This window comes from Vanellus vanellus, assembly GCF_965231255.1.
Source record: "Vanellus vanellus genome assembly, chromosome: 1".
Lineage (NCBI taxonomy): Eukaryota > Metazoa > Chordata > Aves > Charadriiformes > Charadriidae > Vanellus > Vanellus vanellus.
Genome location: NC_138905.1, coordinates 149327886 through 149349070, shown reverse-complemented (window position 1 = coordinate 149349070; position 21185 = coordinate 149327886). Strand labels below are relative to the sequence as shown.

Here is a 21185-nt window from a genome sequence, read left to right as displayed (position 1 = left end):
TTCACAGTACCAGAATGCATTCAACAGCTTCCAACAAAGCAGAGAACACAACCTAAGCATAAATGTCAATTTTCCTTTTGCCCCTCTCTAGCCATTATCAAGTTATGACTGTAAAGCTACGCTCCATACCGGGAAGCCTGACACAGATTCTCCAAGGCAACTACTCTACCCCACAACTGATGAGACTACCATACACACAAGTGGAAGGAGTGGATCTTTTCTTCCTGTTGGAAGCAGGCCAAGAAGCCCTTGCTCAGATTCCACATCAATGTCAATACTGCATCCCTTCAGCACCTCTGAGGCCACAATGGTCTCACAAGACAGAATCACCATGGCAGAGAGAAAACACCAACATCCACCCAGGCCCAGCAATTATTAGTATTACTTTACAAGATGTTGTGCTTTTTAAGTTTGCAGGAAGGAACTAGATTAAACACTAAGGGCTACAGTGGCCTGCAGGGACACAGTTCTCCAATGAAATGAAGCACACCACAACTGTTATGGCCTTAGATTAGGACCCTGACACTTCTTTTCCACCTCTAAACCAAACATTTAAAGCCTGTCCTATTACACTCACCTAGTGTGGTTTTCTTTGCCTTAAGCAAACCTGTGCAGACACTCATACCTTCCCTTTTAAACAGGAAAATCAGAGCATCTTTTCATCAACTTTGAAATGTATGTATTAATGTACATATTAATGTATTTATAGTCTTTTGTTTCTGTGGCTCTCCCTCCTCCTTTCAGGGGAAGCAATACAGGCAGGATCTCAAATTCAGTGTCTCTCCCTAGTCCATTAAGACTAGGGCAGCAAAACCTCCAACAACTCTTGAAAAATGACAAAAGGCTGCAGATTCTACAGGGGTCCTGCTCATCGCCATTCACCAACTACTCTTAGAAACTCACTTGTTCACTTTTCTGAAATCTAAGTGTATATGATTAAAAAGACACTTTTACTAGTAATGTATACTTTAACTCAGAAAGTACACTAGTACACTCCAGTGTACTAGCACCCATCTAAAATGGAAACTGGAGTGTATCTCCCTCTCACACCTAGCCACATGTCTGAATCCTTTAGTAAAGCATACACATCTTAACACTCACTGCAAGGCAACTCCTTTACCCTTTTTCTTAGCCACTGTTAGAACAGACATGCCAATAGGTATATACAAGTACAGTCACAAAAACACTAGATGTGCAACTGTCTTCTCCTTTAAGTCATCCTTAGATACTGCTAATACAACTGCACTCTACTACAGTCATTTTTTATAAAACTTGATTTTTGTTTCCTGATTCTTAATCTTCTCTAAGCGTCAGTACACTAACCGGTTTCCATACCTTAACTCTTAGCTCCTTCATAGGTGGAGGTAGCAGAAGACCTCTAATCTGAGTTACTATAGGACCTTCTACCCCAGGAACAATAATTGTGTCTCCTTCTTTCAGGCGTCCATTAATCAAAATAACATCTATGGTAGTGCCCATGCCTGGCAGTGCTTTAACCTGAATAAAAGGAGAAAAAAAAAGTTACTCCCTATTTAAGTACTTCAAACACACCTTTTTTTTTTTACCAGGAAGAAGGGGGCAGGGTAGGGAGAAATTTCTAGATGAATTTCAAAGAACAGCTGCTGAATTACCTCCATGACTTGAGCTCTCAGCTCCTGACACTCAGCCAGTCTCTTGGTCAGCATAGTTTGCGTTAGCTCAACGAGAAGAGCTATCAGACTTCCCATGCCATCCCCTGTGTGAGCAGAGGTAGGTACAAGAGAAACAAAAGTGCGGGGATCCTTATTCTCATAAAACAAGGCAGCGTTCAAGCCCTGGAATCAGGATTAATAGTTATACAGGGAAAAATATATATACACATCAGTATTAACGATAACATTCAATCCCAGTCATTTACTATTGCGTTTTCAAATCCCAATTTAAAACAAAACAAAACCAACATTGTTACTGACAGCATGCTATGGAACATGAAGCCTCAACCCACTCTTGGAAGCAGTATGGGATAACTCTACAAAGCTAGTTACCACATCCAGCTTCTAGACAGCATTGTATGTCACCAACAGAAGTTCCCAGAACTGATGTGATTCATGCCCTGCCAGCATCCAAGGGAACAAGAGACAGATTGGATTCTCTCAGGCAATTCCCAAAGAGAGAAAGAATAGGGACAGAAAACTTAATCTGCTATTCACGACTCCATTGACCACACACAGCAATTAGGTGCTACTTTTCTCCAAACTAGCAATCTAAGGATAGAGCAGTTAAAAGAGATTAATTTAACAACAACAAAGTTTGGTTTATGAGAGGTAAACACTAACGTGACAGAAAAGATGACAGTTTTCTCCATATTCCAAGTTGTTTTGTGGAAAGAAAAGAAAACAACAAAACCACAGCCACACACACAAACTACACCACCCACCCACCCTCTTTACCATCACATCTGTTAATCAAAGAACTTTGAATATTTCAGCCTACCTGTTTTGCAAATTCCACTATGATAGCTTTTGCACGTTCTTCAAATTCATCTTTTGTATTCTTTTTCTGCTTCTTTAAGGTGACAGCTACATCTGTATCTGGACTTTTTTTCCAGTCATATAACCTATCAATCTTGAAAATACAGTAATATGTCATCTTACACAGCTTACTAAAGGGCATCTTTATGCTTATGCCACATCATCTGAGAGAAATACTTTACCAGCCAATGTAGCTAGCCATCTATTTGCTCCAGCAATCAAATTACATTTTTTTGTTTGCTTTAGCTGCTATATTTGTCTCTGTTTATGTATTTACCCAATGTTGGTAAATACATTGGGTAAATGTATTTCCCATAGAAATACTTCTATGATAGAAATATTACTTCAAGTTATAATAATCTAGGGTCATACGGGAAAAGCTTATATACATTAATTACATGAAGTTTAAGGTAAAGCATTCAGAAGAAAGAGACCCACATATAGCTTCACATACACAAAACACACATGAAAGGGTTTGTTTGTTTGTTTTTCCTGAAAAGAGACTGCATTAGCTTTACAAAGAACTTTTAAAACTTACTGGTCAGTTTGGACCCCTTCCCATGTTACTACATAGAAGGGATCACAGGGGATTGTTCAAAAGACACAACTGCATACTTCAGATATACTTCCCTAAGTAAGTTTTCAAAGCAGGATGGACTTACTCCAAGAAACTATTACATTTGCTGTACGCGTCCAAACTACATCTTTAGAAAATGGATTATAACCTGGTCAAATGATAGAACTATAACCTGAAATGCAAGAGCTTTTGGCTATTTAACCTCAGGCTCACTGTAGGTCTTAACACCTCTCTGTCCAATAGTTTTTTTAAAAAGCAGCTCTCTTCAGCAATGAGATAATGGCCTCCACTGTTACAAAAACCTTCCATCTTAATGCTCATTTTCTTTTTTAAAGCATACTGCAATTTTTACACTGCACATGAATACGCTTCTGTTAAGTTCTCTGTCAGGATGTCAGATAACATCCAAAGTCATTGGTCATGTATGAATTATAATAAGAAATTTACTCAAGTTATTACAAACAGACAGCGTAGTTTCTCATGCACAGGATTTCTAAAAGCAAGGCTGAAAATAACTGGCTTTACCATTTAATATTGCAGAGCCTGAAATAATTCCCACCAGTGATTAACATATTACTGTTCCATGATCTTAAAAGCCAGCTTGTCTTTAAGTCCAACTAACAAGTATCAGTAGCCAAAATAAAGTAAGACTTTAACATGAAGCTTGTCTTTCAGTTTTATCAGTAAATGCACACAAATCCATGTGAGTAGGTGCAAGAAAAAAAAAACCACAACCAAAGTACAACTTCCAGAAGTGCGTACTATACACGGAAGACACAAAAGGTAAAGAAACTTAGCAGTAAGGACTCCGAGAAGAACTGAGGTTGTTCTGCAAAACTCCTGTAAAGCCATTGGGGTATCAAGGATATGAAAAATGCAACAGGGAGGATCTAAGAACCAGCGCTTCAGACTTTATACAAACCATTCAAGTTCATGGAAGAAAACAGAAAGTTGTCAGATGCCAAATACACTATTAGAGTAGAAAAACACACTATTAGAGTAAAAAGCTATCTCACCTTGTTGAGAGCTACTATAAATGGGCATTTCTTAGATTTCAACAGATTTATTGATTCAATTGTCTGTGGCTCCAAACCATGCATGATGTCAACTACGAGTATAGCAATATCACAAAGTGAGCTTCCTCTATTTCTTAGATTGCTATGGCATTGAAAGAGGAAAAAATAAAAAACAACAAATCAGTCATGTAGCAACAGAACTTTAATACAAACACCAAATACTATGTCAAACAACATTTGACCAACAAAAAGATAAAGACGATCAAGTAGTTATTTTTCCCTCAAAAATGTGAATTATAAAAAAAAAAATATTCAAATCACAGTGTAAATTCCATTTAACAGAATATATTAGAGTATGTGTAAGCAAAAATAAGAAACTTTTATTATCCCAAGGGTTTTCCTATTATTATCTACCTTTACAAGTTAAGGTATATTCTGTTTGTTTTTTTCTGAGTGAGAACTGAGAAGGTTACAGTGAAATACAGGAGTGCAAAATCTGAACAAGATTGTTTATTATATATACAAAATACTAGATAAACACTAAAATTATCAGACATCTTTGGTGCCAAACAAAATCTGGCTGGAAGATGAAAAGTTGTAAGTGGTATGCTGCCAAGGAACCGACCAAATGCCCTAAGAAGTGGTATTTCAATGCTTGCAGAGGTTTATGTTTAAGAATGTCACATCAGCCTTAATCCTTCTGTTTGGAGATTTCACCTGAGCACTACCTCAGTGAGTACAGCTGTGCATACCATGTTTTAAACCTAAAAGTTGATTTAGTGGCTTGCCTGCATGCCACTGCTGTTCCTAGACAGTATATGATCTCTGCTAATAATCGGCTGACTTGCACAATTGATAACTTCCAGTCTTATGAACTTAGTTCCCTTAACTGGGACACTATGATCTGGAGCTCAATAGTCAAATAGTCAAGTTACCTTGACTATTGAGAAAAAAAAAAAAAAGTTATTTACCTGCTTTTTCAGATATTCATGGCTCAATTGGCACAAAGACAGAAAATTAATCAGCTATAAAAGGCCAGCAATTAACCAGATATAAAAAGCACCTGCTAAGTAAGCAAATCCACTTATTCCTGTACTTTAGGGGAGCAAGGTTGTTTGTTTGGGGTTTTTTTTGTTTTGTTTTGAAAATGGAGAACACACACAAAGGATTAGGCAAAGACCTAGCACTTTGTTAAAAATATATCCAGAAGCTTTAGCTTCTTTAGCTTCTGGGAAGCACTATATTGTGAGAAAACATTACCTGAAAGACTCATGTCCTGGAGTGTCGATTATCAGCATGCCTGGAATTTTTATGTTCTCTCTGTCAAACTAACATTCCAAAACATTAGCCATCTTGTAAATATTACACAAGAAAAGTTAAAAAACCTTAAGAGCTGGCAGCATAACTGAGGGCCTTGACTTCAAAAATTCAGATACATATTTTAAGAAATGCCACCACCCTGCACAAATCAAATCAAAGCTCATTTCAATATTAAAAAAAATGATGCAGCACATTCCCCTAGGTATCAACTGGCCATAAGCCCAGCTTAAAATTTGTAAGACAAGGCAGAAAAAAATAGGAGAAAAAGAGGAAAAAATAGTTCAGACTAGTGAGATTTATCATCCTTGTCTTGAACACTTCCTTCCTCTCCACTGACTTCACACGTTCAATAAATTGAGTAAAATTTTGCAAAAAGCCATCACTACCAAGGGTTTTCAGTCAGCTGCTGCTGCAAGCAAAATAGGATATAGTATCCAAAATGAGAAATACAGAACTGTCACTATTTTTGAAACACAACAAAATTCATCACAAAGGAATTGGCCCAATTTCAGCACACACAGTAAAAAGGTAAGTTTTTAACAGAAAATATACTCAGTAAGTTTCAAAAGTCTCAATTTACAAAACATTGACAAATAAGCAGTTTATGTACATACCTGTACCATCTAGAACAGAGTAAGCAGTATTTGTGTATTTTTCTGAAGAAATGGCAACATATATTAGCTGAAACCAAATGTATCAACTAAAATTAAAAATGAGACAGGCTCCCCTTTGAGGAAGAGGGGAGGCTAGGAATTAAAAAACAACCAACCCCAATATTACAGCTGGGGTAAAGAGTACATCTGCCCATGTCAGGAAATATCACATATTAAAAAAAAAAAAAAAAAACACACACACAACACACAAAAAAAAAAAAAACAGTCTTTGAAGTGCTATAACTTACGTTTTTCACCATCTTAGTTTGCTCATTAATAGCTTCAAGGGGGACATTAGTCGCACCAATCTGCTGAGTGATACCACCAGCTTCACTGTCCTGTACATGAGTATGGCGGAGCTAAAGACAAAAAAAAACACAGACCAGAAATACTTACATGTATGAGACCAAAGTCATCTCTTTGAGTACACTTTCATTCTTTCTATTTTCAACCAAAAACAACACACATGCATAAACAAGGCACACATGCAAGTGCCTTCACATTCCCCATCTTACCTTATCTAAAATTTTGGTCTTGCCTGTGTCTACATGCCCCAGGACACAGATAACTGGTGCTCTAAGCTTTTCAGTGTTCACATTTTTGCTGTTTTCAGCTCGTCGCTTCTATGTAAGAGACACAAAAATTGGTAAGTATAAACCAAAAATCACAGCTCACTTCTTGACTTGATTACATATGTAAAACATAGTTAACCGTGGGACTTAAATTTGCAAGGCAGTTCAAGGTCTGTAATCCACCTTTTGGCAAATCAAAAATTTACAACAGTCAAGGCTTTTTTTGTTTGGTTTTGGTTACATTCTAGTAGGCTAAGTTATTATATCCACTGACATGTGGGTTTGTTGATGGTGCATTCTGAAGCAGCATATTCGGTAAGGAAACTGAGGACATTAGCAGCCACAAAAAATGTTGAACAGTTTGGAAATACATCTTTTAAAACTCTGAAATATCTACTTTCTCCAGGAGGGGGAGAGGTGGTGGGAATGACACCACCACTCTTTCGGATCAATTTATCCAAAATCAAGTACTTCAGCTTCAGGAAAAAACAGGCCTTTTTTTCTTAATTAACCCAATTTCTGGGCCTGCCTAAATATTAGTCATGACACAGCCATCATTTTGACAAATATGGTTAAAAGGCCTTTCAATGAACTGAAGTTGTTTCTTATACAACACAAGAGTCCAGCTTTTCAAATAGAGCTGTATCTCAATACCTCAATTCTCCGTTTAGCTTTGTCATAAGCACGCTCTTCCTTAGTGCGGTCATCATCAGAGTCGTACTCAGAATCAGAGCTAATATCCTTGCTCAGCTTTTTTTCCATAGATTGTTTCCCAATAGCTTGGGAGTCTGCCTCTCTCTCATCTGAAGTCTTTTCATCCTCATCTTCACTCCCTTCACTGTCTTCAGATTCTTCACTTTCTTCTTCCTCTTCCTCCTCCTCTTCTTCCTCCTCCTCATCCTCCTCCACTTCATTTTGTTCTTTGACTTCAATGTGGACAGGTTTGTTCTCTGTCAAAAAAAACCCAAAATCTAAAGTAAGAATTCTCTATTAAATTCATACTTGTGGGGAAGAGGGCAAGAAAAAAAAACAAAGACAGGCTACTACCAAAGGGTGAGGACTGAGACTAGGTTCCATTCAAGAAGAGTTAGTCAGGATCATTTTTCAACTTTCAATATAAAAAAGTGTTTCATGTTCAGAGCTGATGAGTTTTTTAGAATCTGTACAAGCAGGGTGAGCTTGGGGCGGGAGGGAGGAATAATACTATCAGCACACTTACACTTGACATCATTTGCAAATATTCAGAAAAAGTGATATTCTTTAATGCTGTGTGTGCTTTAGAGAGGAATGAATGCACTAACGCTTTTAAACAGAAAGCCAAAACGCTCCAAATTCAATACAATATGGATTCGGTGTATTACTGATCAGGAATGCACATCTAAGCAGAAGTAACAATCAAAAAATGGTTTCTTCTACATCTTTAAAAATCTCACCTTAAAGTTCTCCTAGATTGTTCAGAAAAGATTAATATTTTTCCAAGGAATTCTTCAGTAAACAAACACAAAGAACTACCAAAAAGTAATTTTCTTTCTTTGAAAGCTTCCCATTTATCATACTTGTGAAATCACATGAGACAAGCTAATGAACACTTTAAAGCCATGCATTCTCTTCCTTACAGAGCTACTAGAAGGCACACTGCTCTTAGAAATTAGTCATGTTTTCTTGCTATGCTGATAGTCCCTCAGCTTAGTAATACGCTAAATCTAATTCCCAGGAAGGCTCTTTTTCTGGATCACATTGGCAGGTCCTTCAAATCCAAGCAGCAAGAAGTGGAATGTGACATTCTCCCCAGGACAGTGGCAACAGACTGCAACACATTTTCAAGAAGGTAAGCAGCCTTCTTCTACTGCAAGTTGAAGAGTCCAGCATCACAGAAACATGCACTTGTGCTGAAATAAAATCCACACTGCTGTACTTATATGTATATAAAGCACTACACTTGAAAGGACAGGTGCCAGAAGTATAGGGCTGAGCAAGTCAAAAAATACTTGATGAATTGTCTTTGATCTTAAGAAATAATGAAGACACGTCATGGAAGTGCTAAGAACAGTAATCAACTCCTATTCATGAAGACTCGCAGCAATACAGCTTTTTCCACCACTAGGAAGAAAACACCTGAGAAGTTATCCCTGCATTCTTGCACAGCTCTAACTGCCCCATAAACATTGCTTTTGGCCACAGACAGAATATGGGCTTTGGCATATACATGCAGGAATATTAATGTTCTGGCAATTCTCCCCTTTCTTCCACACCTGCCTCTCCAAGAAGTAGATGAGAGAAAGTATCTAGAATTTATGATAATGAGTGCACACTAACCTTCACACTATCTTAGTTCCCCACTTCTTTGAGAACTTGTCTCGAAGGTAATCTCCTAGATGTTGCCAGATTTGTGTAGTAAAAAACTTTTATGGCTTTGTAACGGTTACCAGAGAAATACAGTATCAGGTTAAAAGTTTCACTAAACTCCCAGAGGTGGTTAAGCACATATTAAGAGGAGAGGATTTTTACTCCCATAAAAAAAAACAAACACAAAAAGAATCCAAATTATTTATTCTAGGTGAGAACTGCACATGAGTATTTCTACAGGGTCTTCTTGAGCAGTATTTGTGCAAGTTTTGAAAGCTCTGCCTTTGAGAAGAGGATCTTATATCTATTTCTTATGACACTTGCCTCACAATTTATCTAATGTGGCAGAGGGAGAATCTCAGCTAGGATGGAGTTAATTTTCTTTTAGTAGCTACTGTGTTTTGGATTGGGTATGAGAAGAATGTTGAGGAATGTTGATAACACATTGTTTTAGTTGTTGCTAGGTGATATTTACATTAGTCAGACTTTTTTGACTTCCCATAGAAGCTGAGAGGGAGCATAGACAGGACAAGCTGGTCAAAAGGAATATTCCATACCATAGATGTCATGCTCAGTATATAAATGGGGGTTAGCCAGGGGGCAAGGATCTGCAATCACTGCTCAGGACGGGCTGAGCAACTGACCCTCAGGTGGTGACAGCAACTTGTGTTGTATTATTTTATTTTGTATATTCTTTTACCATTATTATTATTATTATTATTTTAACATTATTATTGTTATTTTCCTTTTCCATTATTGTTTTATTAAACTGCCTTTATCTCCACCCAATAGGGTTTTTTTCCCTTTCCCCTCCTTTTCTGCCTCTTCTCCATGCCCTACTTGAGGGGAGGGAGAGGGTGTGTGTGTTGGGGAGTGAGCAAACAGCTGCATGGTCCTAGTTGCCAGCTGGGGTTAAACCAAGACATACAGGAAGAAAAGACTCAGCCCAGAGAAACCTCTTAATCAGAAAAAGCATCCTTTTGGTATTTACATGCCCACCTTTCTCTCCATCTTCATCACTAACCATAGCTTCCCAGTCATCCAAACCCCCATCTTCTGTTTCTTCTTCTTCCTCCTTTTCTTCTGAAACTGAGAAATTCAATATTAAAGAAACAGTCCAGCAACGCACAACATTTTTAGATGCCCTTCCTTTGACATACTGACAAATACAACTTACAAGTTTGCTGCTACCATAGTTCTACTAAATTATCTCCATATTCCCTAAACAGAAAGTGCCGCATACTTAAGAAATAATCTTCAGTTCCCTCCACAAAAATCTTGTAGTGCTAGCATCTTTGCCTAGCAAAACTCATTTTTGGAAGACATAGCTAAACTACTCATCTAGTTCCTGTCTGTGTATCATGCAAGTGCCAGCATAATGCAGGCCACACAAACCTCTACCACAACCACATTCCGTGAAAGGAACTGCCCAATTAACAGCCATGTGTAACAAAGTGACAGAGAAACAAGTGGGGTTACAGTATTAATTTTAATTAGTAGGAAAACAACAAATTGTCTATAAAATGTGCTGGTTTTGGACTCCAGGTGCCTTAACATAATTATACCATGGATTCCAGAAGCATTAAATATATTCATTCCAGAAGGAATTCAGTCAGATATATGAAGAGACTGCAGCTCTGAAGAGACTGCAGCTCTTAACAGACAAATGGAAAAATGCAAACTCTCAACCTCCTCCAAACGGGGCATTAAACAACATACATGTTGCAGCAAATGGAGTGTCACAAAATTTCAGCTCTTTGAAATGAAGTGTAAGTTCCAGACTGCTAGAACATTAACTAGGAACTAATGTTCTGACAGTGAGCCCTTCTCTTTTATGGCAATGGAATTGCTCCGTCAAGAGTTAAGTAAAGCTAGAATCAAGAGTACGCGTTCAGCTTTATTTTCAAAAAACTGTCAGTATTTGTCAGTATTTGCCTGACTTAAGAATCAGGGTAACAATTTGAACATTTTCCTTGCTGAGGAAGAAGTCCAGTACAATGTGATTTTGCCAAAACAAGTACTGTATGTATGCAAAAATGAGGGCAACAATCACCTGATATGCTGATACTCAGTTTCACAAGTTAACTCATATCCACTGCATTCAGCATTTGTGAAAGCAAAACATTTGGAATCAAGAATACAATCACTGTGAATATTGCAGTATTGATACTAGAAAGCAACATATTTGCTCCCTACCCCCACCTAACCACTGACAAAACAGCCTTTTAGAAAGGAAATGAAAAGTCAAGGGAGCTAATCATAATGCACTGAATGTACTTATTTGAGATGGTTGCCTAAGCCAATTAAACACTGGAATCCACCCAGAATAAGGGACCTTTACAGTTTCATTCTATAGCTTCATGCCTTTTTATTCCATAAAATTCCATCCGTTCCTCCATTACTGGAAAAGAAAAAAAAGCAGTAACTACCTCAAGAAAGGATGGCCCCTCAGCCCCTATCCAACAAGATATGATACCTACTATGTAGTACTGCCACACAGACTTATGTGTTTTAAATTTATTAGCATTACTACTAACCTGGCTCTACTGGAAGAGGAGTCTCTTCTTTTACCGGTGTTTCCAGTTCTACAGCATCTTCAGCTGGGGAAGTTACCTCCAAACTTTCTGAAATTGCAAGAAAGCAAATTGGTTGCTACATTCTTCCAAAGTGCAAACCAACTTAGTTACACATGCAGTTTCACATTTAAGTTCTATTTTTAAGTTGTGCTGTTACAAGTAAAGAAAACCTGAATTTATTTAATACCAAGCTAACTGAACTCCCACTTACTGAGCTAAAACAAAAGTTAGAGCATAAGCACGTGGCTAATTTGAAAAACACTAGGCTTTCTAAGCAGTTCAGATTTATATGATAGGTCAGTTACTGCCTAAGAGGATTACCATTGCTTTTGAACATTAAAAAAATCCCACTTTCTTTAAAAGACGAGAGAAAATTAAGTAATAGTAATGAACTACCCATTCTTTCTCTACTGTTCCATATAAAAAATATAATTCAGAGAAACACTGTTCTCTGTTCTTTACACACACCCCTTCTAAGTGGTAAGTAGCCACATAATCCTCATGTAGAAAAAAAACAGCTAAATAACAAAAAAACTGATGCAAGGGGGGTTTGTTTTGTTTAAACTACAGAACAGTCTTGACAAGAGCCACAGTAATACCCCCACGACAAACCACAAAACTAAACAATTCTGACACATTCACTTTATGTTTAACCAATGCAATAAATTCTAAGTTTTCAGAAATGCACACTCTCTGAAGTACTCATGCCCTGGAAACTGAAAACTGGTTTTATATACAAGAAAACAAACAAAAAAAATTCTCTCCAACTTCAAAGACAAGTACAGGATCAATCCCCTTTCATCCTGGGACATCAACTTCAACTTAATTACAAATCATTACTACCTAAATTACATTGTATTTAACCTACATATGCAGACAAAGCATTCAACCTCACATTCGTAAAAGGCCTTTACATTCTGTACGTCTCCAACATTTAGAAGCTATGAAGAAAACACCCAAGTTAGGAAAAAAAATAAGTCAAGTGGATTGCAAAACAAAGGATTAGGTGAGCAGTCTCCAAAACAACTTTAGGATCCCAATACATCAGTACTTGCATGTAGGGGGCAGGGGTGTCAAAAGAACCCTGACGTGCAATTATTTTAGGATTAGCTGATTTATTCCACAAACACTTCCGGAAATGTGACTAATCTATTAAGTATCCCTATATGCAAACCACACCTTCTTTATTTTCCGGCTGCTGCTGCTTCTTTTTCTTTTTGTCTTCATATATTGGCCTTTTCTTTGGCACAGAGTCTTTGGATGGCACTTCAACACCTGCAAAATAAAAATCGTTAGAAAATCCAGATGATTAATTACTAAACATAAGCTTTGGTTTAAATGAGAACACGTTTTCCAGAATTGCAAGGTGGAAGAAGGGAGTGGAAAGTAGGTTCAATGTATATTTTATCCTTTTAAAAATCTGATTTTTAAACGCTGCAAAACTTGAGCAAAGTACAGTTCTTCAGATACTCTGAATGCTCTCAAAAAGAAGTCAGCTTACTAACGAAAAAAAAAATAAAAGACAAAAAAAATTCAGATTCTAAGACTCCAGGTTTGAAGCTATCACATACTTACATAGGATTTCATGAACACACATACCTCAAGTTTAACAAGCATACGTCAATTTAAAGTCTACTACGCTAAAACTCAAAACTAGTCTGCCAGTCATCCTAGTTTCAGACAATCTGAAGCAGTTAAGAGGCACAGCTCTTCTTAAAAGCTTAAAGTTGTTCAGTAGATAGTATTTTCCCTTTTCCTCAGTGTTGGGGTTTTTTTTTGTTTGTAGGGGTTTTCAGGTATTAAAATAATGCCAGGTTCAATTCATCAGCTTCATCTTCACCTCACCAGAAAGACAGCACTGTAATGTTGGAAGGGATTCAATTTGGTGCAAAGACCATTTAATAATTTAATTACTGCTGCACCTTCTGAAACACTCAAAATTCCTTCAGGTACTGTGTGATTTACAGAGTAGATGTGACAAAAATCCAGTTGTGGCAGCACACAACCAGAAGGATTCTAATAACTACAGAAACAAATTAAGAGAAACGGCCTTTGTGTATGTTTAAGAGCTCCAAACATTTTACTAGCTACAGAGATTCTTACCCTTACACATCTACCTACCAACGTGTCAGACAGTGGTCTTTACAAATACAGAAAGAAGGATACTCAGCACCCAGGAATTAATTTCTTTCCTTAGCCACAAACAAGTTACCAGGAACAAAGTAGGACATGGGCTTACAATACACTGGATACATTCACTTCATTGCAATGGGAAGAGATTGTATTTGATGGAAAAAGCAGAAGAGCCTCTATATACCCTTTTCCTGAAGCAAACGCAAGAGGACAATATACTATTCCCGTGGACTAGCTAACTTGAGGCAAAACAATGCACCTGCTTAAGCGAGCACATGAATTAATTCAAGAGAATCTGGATCACTGGTCTTACAAGACCTGCAGCACAGCCCATCTGCTTTTCCTGGCCTTCGGACTAAGCAATGGAAAGAAGTGATTTTTCTTAAGTTCTATAACTGACATCTTTAAACCACAAATAGAATGTATTAAGAAGTTGGATATTTAAAGTGTAAGATAAGAGTTTACAGACATTCACACCTACTTAAAAAAAAAAAAAAGGGGGGGGGGGTCCACACACACTGCCTTCCTGCCTTGCTTGACAACAGAGCAGCTTTACATAGAATTACTCAGTATTTGCCCTCCTAGCTCCAGACAGAAGAAATAAACATGGAGCAGTAAGAGGTATGAAAAATTATTATTTTAAACTCCACTGCTTACCCTGAGCTTGGAGTAGTTTAAGAGTAGCCTCTGCTCTGGCTCTGGCTTCTCGTTGAGCTTTCGTTAAAAGTTTTCCCTCCTTCTTCAAACGCTCCTTCCTCTCTTTTTCCTTCTGTTTCTTTCTTTCTTTCCTCTCTTGTTCTAATCGTTCCTAGAAAAATGTTAAAAACCATGCAGAAATTTTAAAGCACACTTTACACAAAAGCTGGGCAAGTGCATATTCTATTGATGAGAAACATACTAAAGACTAACCCACCAACTACACCAGCAAAGGTACAGGTTAAGAGTACCTCTCCCTTACTCCGTGTTCAGAGTAAGATACACGTTACCTCCTCTTTGCGCTTTGCTTCTAGTTCCTCCAGTCGTCTTATGCGTTCTTCCTCCTCTCTTTTTGCCCTTTCCTCCTCCTCTTTCATTTTAGCCAAGGCTTCTTGCATAGCTTTAACTGTGGCTTTACTGGGACCCTTCTTCTTCTCTTTCTCTTTTTCTTCTTTCTCACCTTTCTTTTTTTTCTTGTCTTTTTTCTTTTTGTCCCCCTCATTGTCATCGGCTATAGAAAGAAGAGGCATACGTTCAAAGATACCGCTAATTTTAAAGATACTCTAAATACAATTAATGTTTCAACTATGATAAATAACACCAAATAAGGAACATTTTGACTGGCTACTACATAAACACCTCATAATGAAAAGAATAAAACCATCTCTTAAGTTAGAAAGTCAGGGCCTGAAGTCTTAAATTAACAGAATAACTGGGAAGTGAAAAAGTATGTTTGTAATACAGAACTGTAAGCATATATTGTAACAAGAATCTGCCATCTGGCTTTTGTTTTCCAATGTACCTGAACAAACTACAGGCCAGAAAAAACAGCCACGTGAGCCAACACAAAGAGGCAGAAAAGGCTACCAAATGTCTAGTATTCCCGATTTCAAATAAAGCAACAAATCATCCTCACTGCCTGACAACCCTTTGTCCTTCTTATAAAAGCTAGTGTTTAAATTACTGTTTTAGAAATGATGTTACAAACCCTCTGTTCCTGCAGGAGGCTCTCCTTTTTCCCCAGAGCCAGGAGTTGCCACGACTTCAGGAGAAGCCTTCTCTTCATTTTTTTTTGGAGCTTCCTTCGGCTTTGTCAGTTCTTTACCACCTTCTAATTCTTCCTTCTCTTTCTGCTTCCTCAGTTTGGCTTTTTCTTCCTCACGTTTTTTCCTTTCACGTTCTTTTTTTTCTGCCTTCTTCTGAGCCACTGTTTTTACTTTGAATGAAGGTTCTTCTTCATCATCCCCACTTTCAGCAGCAGGAATGGACTTTGGTTTTTGGTTTTTCTTTTGTCCTTTTCTAGATTGGGAGACCTCATCTGATTCATCACCACTCCCACCTGTGGACACTGCACGCTCTTTGCTTTTCTTAACGTTAGTTTCATCTTCTTCTGACAGATCATGCTTTTTATTTGACCTCTGAGTTTTCCCTTTGCTTTTCTTAAGCTGCGTTTCATGATCCTCATCATCACTGCCAGAAAGCATATCTTGTTTTGCTTTCTGAGTTTTTTTAGATTTTTTGTCTTTATCTTCCACTTCCTCACTGTCATAGTCATTTTCCAGATTGGCTTTTTTACTCTTTCCTTTCCTTTTTTTATCTTGTTTTGATAAGCTTTCTTCATTGTCATTTTCAACCTGGTAATTAAACAATTCAATAATTAGCCGTGAAAAATTACTTGCTATTGTGAGCTAAGAAGTAGCATTGAAAGATGTCAAGAAAAACTTCTTGACAAAGAAAAGAAAGTTTGAAAGCAATAGCTATTCCTGCTGAGTGTACTATACCACAGCCCACAATTACAATTTATTCTGATTGGCTTTAAATAACTATCAGCGTGAAGACATGACTTCCGGTAAAATCTTTCACAATTGACTTTACTATGCAAATATGATCATATGTAACTGAAAATACAAGCTAGCTGCATGTTTCGCATAGGAACTCCAACTACACTGCAACACTAGAACTTTTCTGGGACAGAGATGCCTAGTATTTTAACTATTTCCTATAAAATACCCCACCTCCCTCTCAGTGTTCACCTTTCCTGTAGAAGGTTCCCTGTCAACTTTCCCTCCTTGCGCCTCTATTGACAGTTCTTCCAGCTCCTTCAGGATATCATCTTCACTAAAATAAGAAAAAAGTTATGGTACTTAAGTAATTGAGTTTTTGTATAATGGAATTAAATAAGACAGATAGAAAAGAAAAAAAAACTTACTCAAAATCCTGTTTCTTTTTCTCTTTTTTTTTTTTGCCTTTGGATTTCTGAGGTTCTTGCTCCTTTGCAGCTCCTGCACCTTCTATCTCAGCAGCAAGGGCATCAATATCAATATCATCTTTTGCACTAAAATGCAAAAGGAACGTGGGGTTATCAAGAGTTCAACTGTTGAGTTTACATAAGTAGACTTCATCTGCATAAAACAAACAAAAGCTTCAAAATGTGAAAATCAATCACAAATCATAATCAGTGCTGGGGCAAAACCCACATTTAACAAACCATTATGCACTATTACCTTATTCCACCCAGTAGGACAAAAAGGAAAAACCTTCACATTTGTTGTCTGCCTCGAAGGGAGGTGGAACATTAAGACTTGTTCAGTTCTTGCAACTTTAAAAGTTTAGATGTGAGATTTGATAAAACTTCTTGGAAGAATGAAACTAGACTGTTTCACTTTGTTCCTCGAAAGGATAAATTGTTTAGCCCTTCAAATAACAGCAGGTGTCGCTGACAGAAAAGCAGCCCCCACAATGAAAGTTTAAAAACGAAGCACAAATAGAAGAAATCTTGCAATTTAGTAGCCAGGAAATTCTATTAAGAAGTACTTACCTGCTCCTTTAAACACCCTTTAGCAAACAAAAGAAGCTATTGTATTTTTATTTAGCAAATAAGTGGAAGTTCTTCACAGCTTCCAGCTTATGATAAGTTGCTTATGCTTTGCCATCAGACTGAGAAGTTTTATTCTTATCTTTCAAAAGAAGTCACACAGAGGAACACAGTTCAGCCCCAAGCCAGACTCTAAAGCAGATCATAAAAAAAAATACCAATGCAGTTGGCAAGCAATCATGTCCACCACTTGCCTTAGTATTACCTCTCCTAGGCCTAAAGAAAGCCAAAAGATGTTTCACTAGGCATCTGAAATACGCATCCTTCCTCATTAGACCTCATTATATCAAGTTGCTGTTTCAAAACCATTTTCTTTTCTTGCTGTAAATAAGCTCTCACCTGCAACTAAGCAGAAGCAGCTTTTTTTCCCCTGTCCTTTACCAATAGCTGTAATTCAGATGCACATTTTCTTAACTTGTACCACAAAAATTGAGCAAAGACTAAGTCAAGTGTCCAAAGGTTTTTCCACCTAATCACACTCACAACACAATTGTAGAAAAGGAGACTTAGCTATTGCCTGCTTCACACTTAAGGAACTTTGGTACTCAGACCAAAACTGGCCTATTAAAGTAGGAAATACTAGGATGCTATTAATATCTCATTTAACTCCCTCTTAGATATGTGGGCAGAAAACTGTTCTTTGTTTCAATTTCACTGTCTCAATTACTACTTAGTACAAACGAGCCAGACAGGTTGACCCACCAAATACCAGAATCTATATCCAGAAGGATAAGGGACATATTTCAGGACCACCAAGATATCAGCCAATTCTACACTACCAGACCTTCAAGCCTTGCCAATTTACAAACCCAGAAGTTAAATGTTAATAAAGAACATCAAGTACTTAATTATTCCTTTGAAAATTCTGAAATTCAATTAGTCTAAGTTGTATTTCTCTTTGCAAAAGGAGAGGGCTGAGAGAATCATTTTACAAGTTTAAGTGAATGCTGAGATTCACAAACCCATTTTATCCCAAATACTGGGCATAAGCAAGTCAGCAAATACCCTTCATGTGTGACAACAGCACAGTAAGCTTTTTTCATTTTTTTTTTCCAAAGGCCAAGATTGATTATTTGTATTTTTAAGAACTTAAATTTTATTGTATATAGACTAAACAAATCAAGTAAAAAGCAGCAAAACTAAGCACCTCACTGTACAACAGCATCTTTATTACCAGAAATACTTACTTTTAGTCAAGAGGAAGAAAAAAACCCACACCTTATATACCTAGTAGTACTTCTTATGCGTTGACATAATAAATAATACATTTCTCAAAGAAATGTAACTATCAAATAGTTAATGCAAGAGTTCTAAAGCAATCCCTACCTCCCTCAAGAGGAAAGAATAAAGTTTTTGGCCATTTCCACCCTAAGAATAGCTGACTTGATGTTTCAGCAATTTAAGAGCTGTTTTTATAAGCAGTTTAACTGGCTGTGCAGCAGGGGTAGCATAGACAACTGAAATAAAAATGTCAACAATCATGTCTACACCTAGAGTTAAAGCCCTAATATCAGGCTAACTATATTACATCTAGGCCTACACATAGGTTCTCATGTTTCTTTTTGCATTAAGTGCAGCGTACCAGTTTATTAAGCATGCTTGCTTACCTCCTTCAACTCTAGAAGTTAATGAAGGAGACAGAGTCAAATCCAAGCTTGAAATAGTTTGAAGAGACCAAAATACAAGCCCCACTACTACTTCTTCCATGGCTGTACTGCTCCCACTACCCCAAGATCTTAACCATATGGCTGTACAGATATTAAAGAGCCAAGCCTTTAAACAGCTTACGTTTTACACAGATATTCTCAAGGCTGACTTTTCACATTGCAACTTTGCAGAAAGTTATGTCCAAACATAAAACCCTTTTTTTATGCTACTAGCAAAGAGAATGCTTATAGTACCTTATGTCTTCCAGGACACAGGCTTTAAGGGGGTGGGGGTTTATCTGTATGTTAACCAACTCACTTCAACTGAAACCTGAAAAAGAAAACTTATTTGGGAAAAAAAAAAATCTCTCCAATCAAACACTGAAAAAACTCATTCACAGACATTACACTTTAACACCCACCAGCAAGAACAGTTTAGGAATAATAAAGACTGTTCAGCTGTCATAATAGTGGCATAAATATAGTACGAGAGCCGATCCAACCTTGGCTTCCACCGCTTAACAGTCAATGGTTTCCAAGAAATCTGTACTTTCCACTACATTCCATTTACTAAGAACTGACACTGCAGGCTTCAAACATTTGAGCCTCAATGAAGCAAAAAGTAAAATTAAGTCTGCATGCACTTATATATACAGCAATATATACAGTTATAATTCTTCTTAAGAACTGTAAAGCAAGAATATCATTGGAAAGTCAAAAAATTCAAATATTGGGTTCCATTACTAAGAGTTTATTCCCATACTGGCCTTGAACTTCCTTACCTTTCAAAACTCTAATAATATTCCACTAGGATTTCATAATAAAAGAAAGTTGAAAAGATGATTGAGAAGGTGCCCTCCCCTCTCTTCCTGGGAGATTCTTATGTCACAAGGAATCCACTGCATTTAGATAGATAACAGGAGAGCTTCTCTCCTATTGGCATTGGAAGATACACTGAGGAAACTTTTTCCTGTGACTTTTTCAAGCAGTCCCCAAACACATGTTTCAGAAACCCAAACACTTTTGCAGGAACCTCCTCCTCCAAGTCCACCAGAAGGTCTCCACCCATCTTCTCTTGCCCTTCCACTCAGCCTTTGCAAGGGTCCTAACCCCAACCCTAAGAATGCTGGATACAGGAACTGGAAAGCACCAGTATGCTCAGTTTTCAATTCTGATCTTGAATTGCTTTCACATGAAGACTTCATATATAGACTTCACAGCCCCACTACCCTAAGCCATCCAAACTCATAATGCTTTGGACTCAAAGGAGGCTTGCTATTGAACACGTTCACACACTGAGATAACCCCATGTTTCCCCAGCACAAGAGGCTCAAGGAGGTCTGGAAAGCTTGAAAATGAAAGCAAAGTGCTACTGCACTGCTGAGAAGGGGTTATTTCCCTGATTTTCTTTTGTCTCTGTTTCAAAAGCGAAGCCTAAGCCACCTTTCTTATCCACATATTTTGGATTCCAGACTCTGTTTTTGCTGCCAGATATTAAAACAGTTCTGATATTGCTAAAAGGGCATTTCAATGCAGTAAGTTACAGCAAGAGTTAGGTGTGTGTATTTAACTTACAAACCTAAACAAGCGATTTTCAAAACATTAAATGGCTGCAGACATTGCTCCATGGAGGTCTGTGCCTAACAGAGGGCAAAACTATGCAGTGGGAGAAGACACAGCAGTCAGGCTAGTTAAAGGAGATGGCAGCAATCCATAACAAGGATGCAGAGATCACCACATTTCATATACCAAGCAAAAATCACTTTTCTTTAAAATTACATCGCTGATAAAAAAAAGTGTTTTCCCCTATGCAATTTCACTGTCCTTTGTTGCAATCCTGCTTAAATGGCAATGTAAGACTTCAAAATATTCCAAAGCATTTTAAAAGTTGCATATAGAAACATTCACATACTTTATACTGAAAAAATATTGACCTTACTGCCCTATAAATGACATTAAGAAATCATCTGTTGCCCAAATGGGTTCCAGTGCAAGTTGTCTGCATAGACTACTGAAAACCTGCATTACAGAGGGAAAGCTAGTTATGAATCGGCTCCAGAATATTCACAAGGTCACTAGTTAAATGCTGTGCTAGCACACCATTCTGTACCAAAGAAGGATCAAATATACCCAGATCATCCCAAGTAAGCATTTGGAGATTTTTTAAGACAGGCATGGGCAACAAAGGAAGTTCAACAACATCTCTCATGCAATCAAAGCATCAAATCAGGCCAGTAACAGAAACTGACACTCCAAAATCCAACC

General features: G+C 37.5%; 1 protein-coding gene across 2 annotated transcripts in view; it reads right to left on the bottom strand.

Annotated features, from left to right (window-relative positions):
- Positions 1 to 21185, bottom strand: part of EIF5B (eukaryotic translation initiation factor 5B) — a 38685-nt gene that overhangs the window by 6905 nt on the left and 10595 nt on the right. For both annotated transcript variants that reach the window (XM_082481705.1, XM_082481706.1), the window contains 16 exons: positions 16609 to 16734; positions 16433 to 16517; positions 15388 to 16033; positions 14690 to 14910; positions 14361 to 14511; positions 12750 to 12845; positions 11532 to 11618; positions 9994 to 10083; positions 7303 to 7598; positions 6592 to 6699; positions 6325 to 6435; positions 5364 to 5431; positions 4104 to 4245; positions 2473 to 2604; positions 1632 to 1814; positions 1336 to 1497 (listed from right to left, as the gene is read on the bottom strand). In XM_082481705.1, coding sequence (XP_082337831.1) covers positions 1336 to 1497; positions 1632 to 1814; positions 2473 to 2604; positions 4104 to 4245; positions 5364 to 5431; positions 6325 to 6435; positions 6592 to 6699; positions 7303 to 7598; positions 9994 to 10083; positions 11532 to 11618; positions 12750 to 12845; positions 14361 to 14511; positions 14690 to 14910; positions 15388 to 16033; positions 16433 to 16517; positions 16609 to 16734 — 2704 coding nt within the window. The remainder of the gene's footprint in view (positions 1 to 1335; positions 1498 to 1631; positions 1815 to 2472; positions 2605 to 4103; positions 4246 to 5363; positions 5432 to 6324; positions 6436 to 6591; positions 6700 to 7302; positions 7599 to 9993; positions 10084 to 11531; positions 11619 to 12749; positions 12846 to 14360; positions 14512 to 14689; positions 14911 to 15387; positions 16034 to 16432; positions 16518 to 16608; positions 16735 to 21185) is intronic.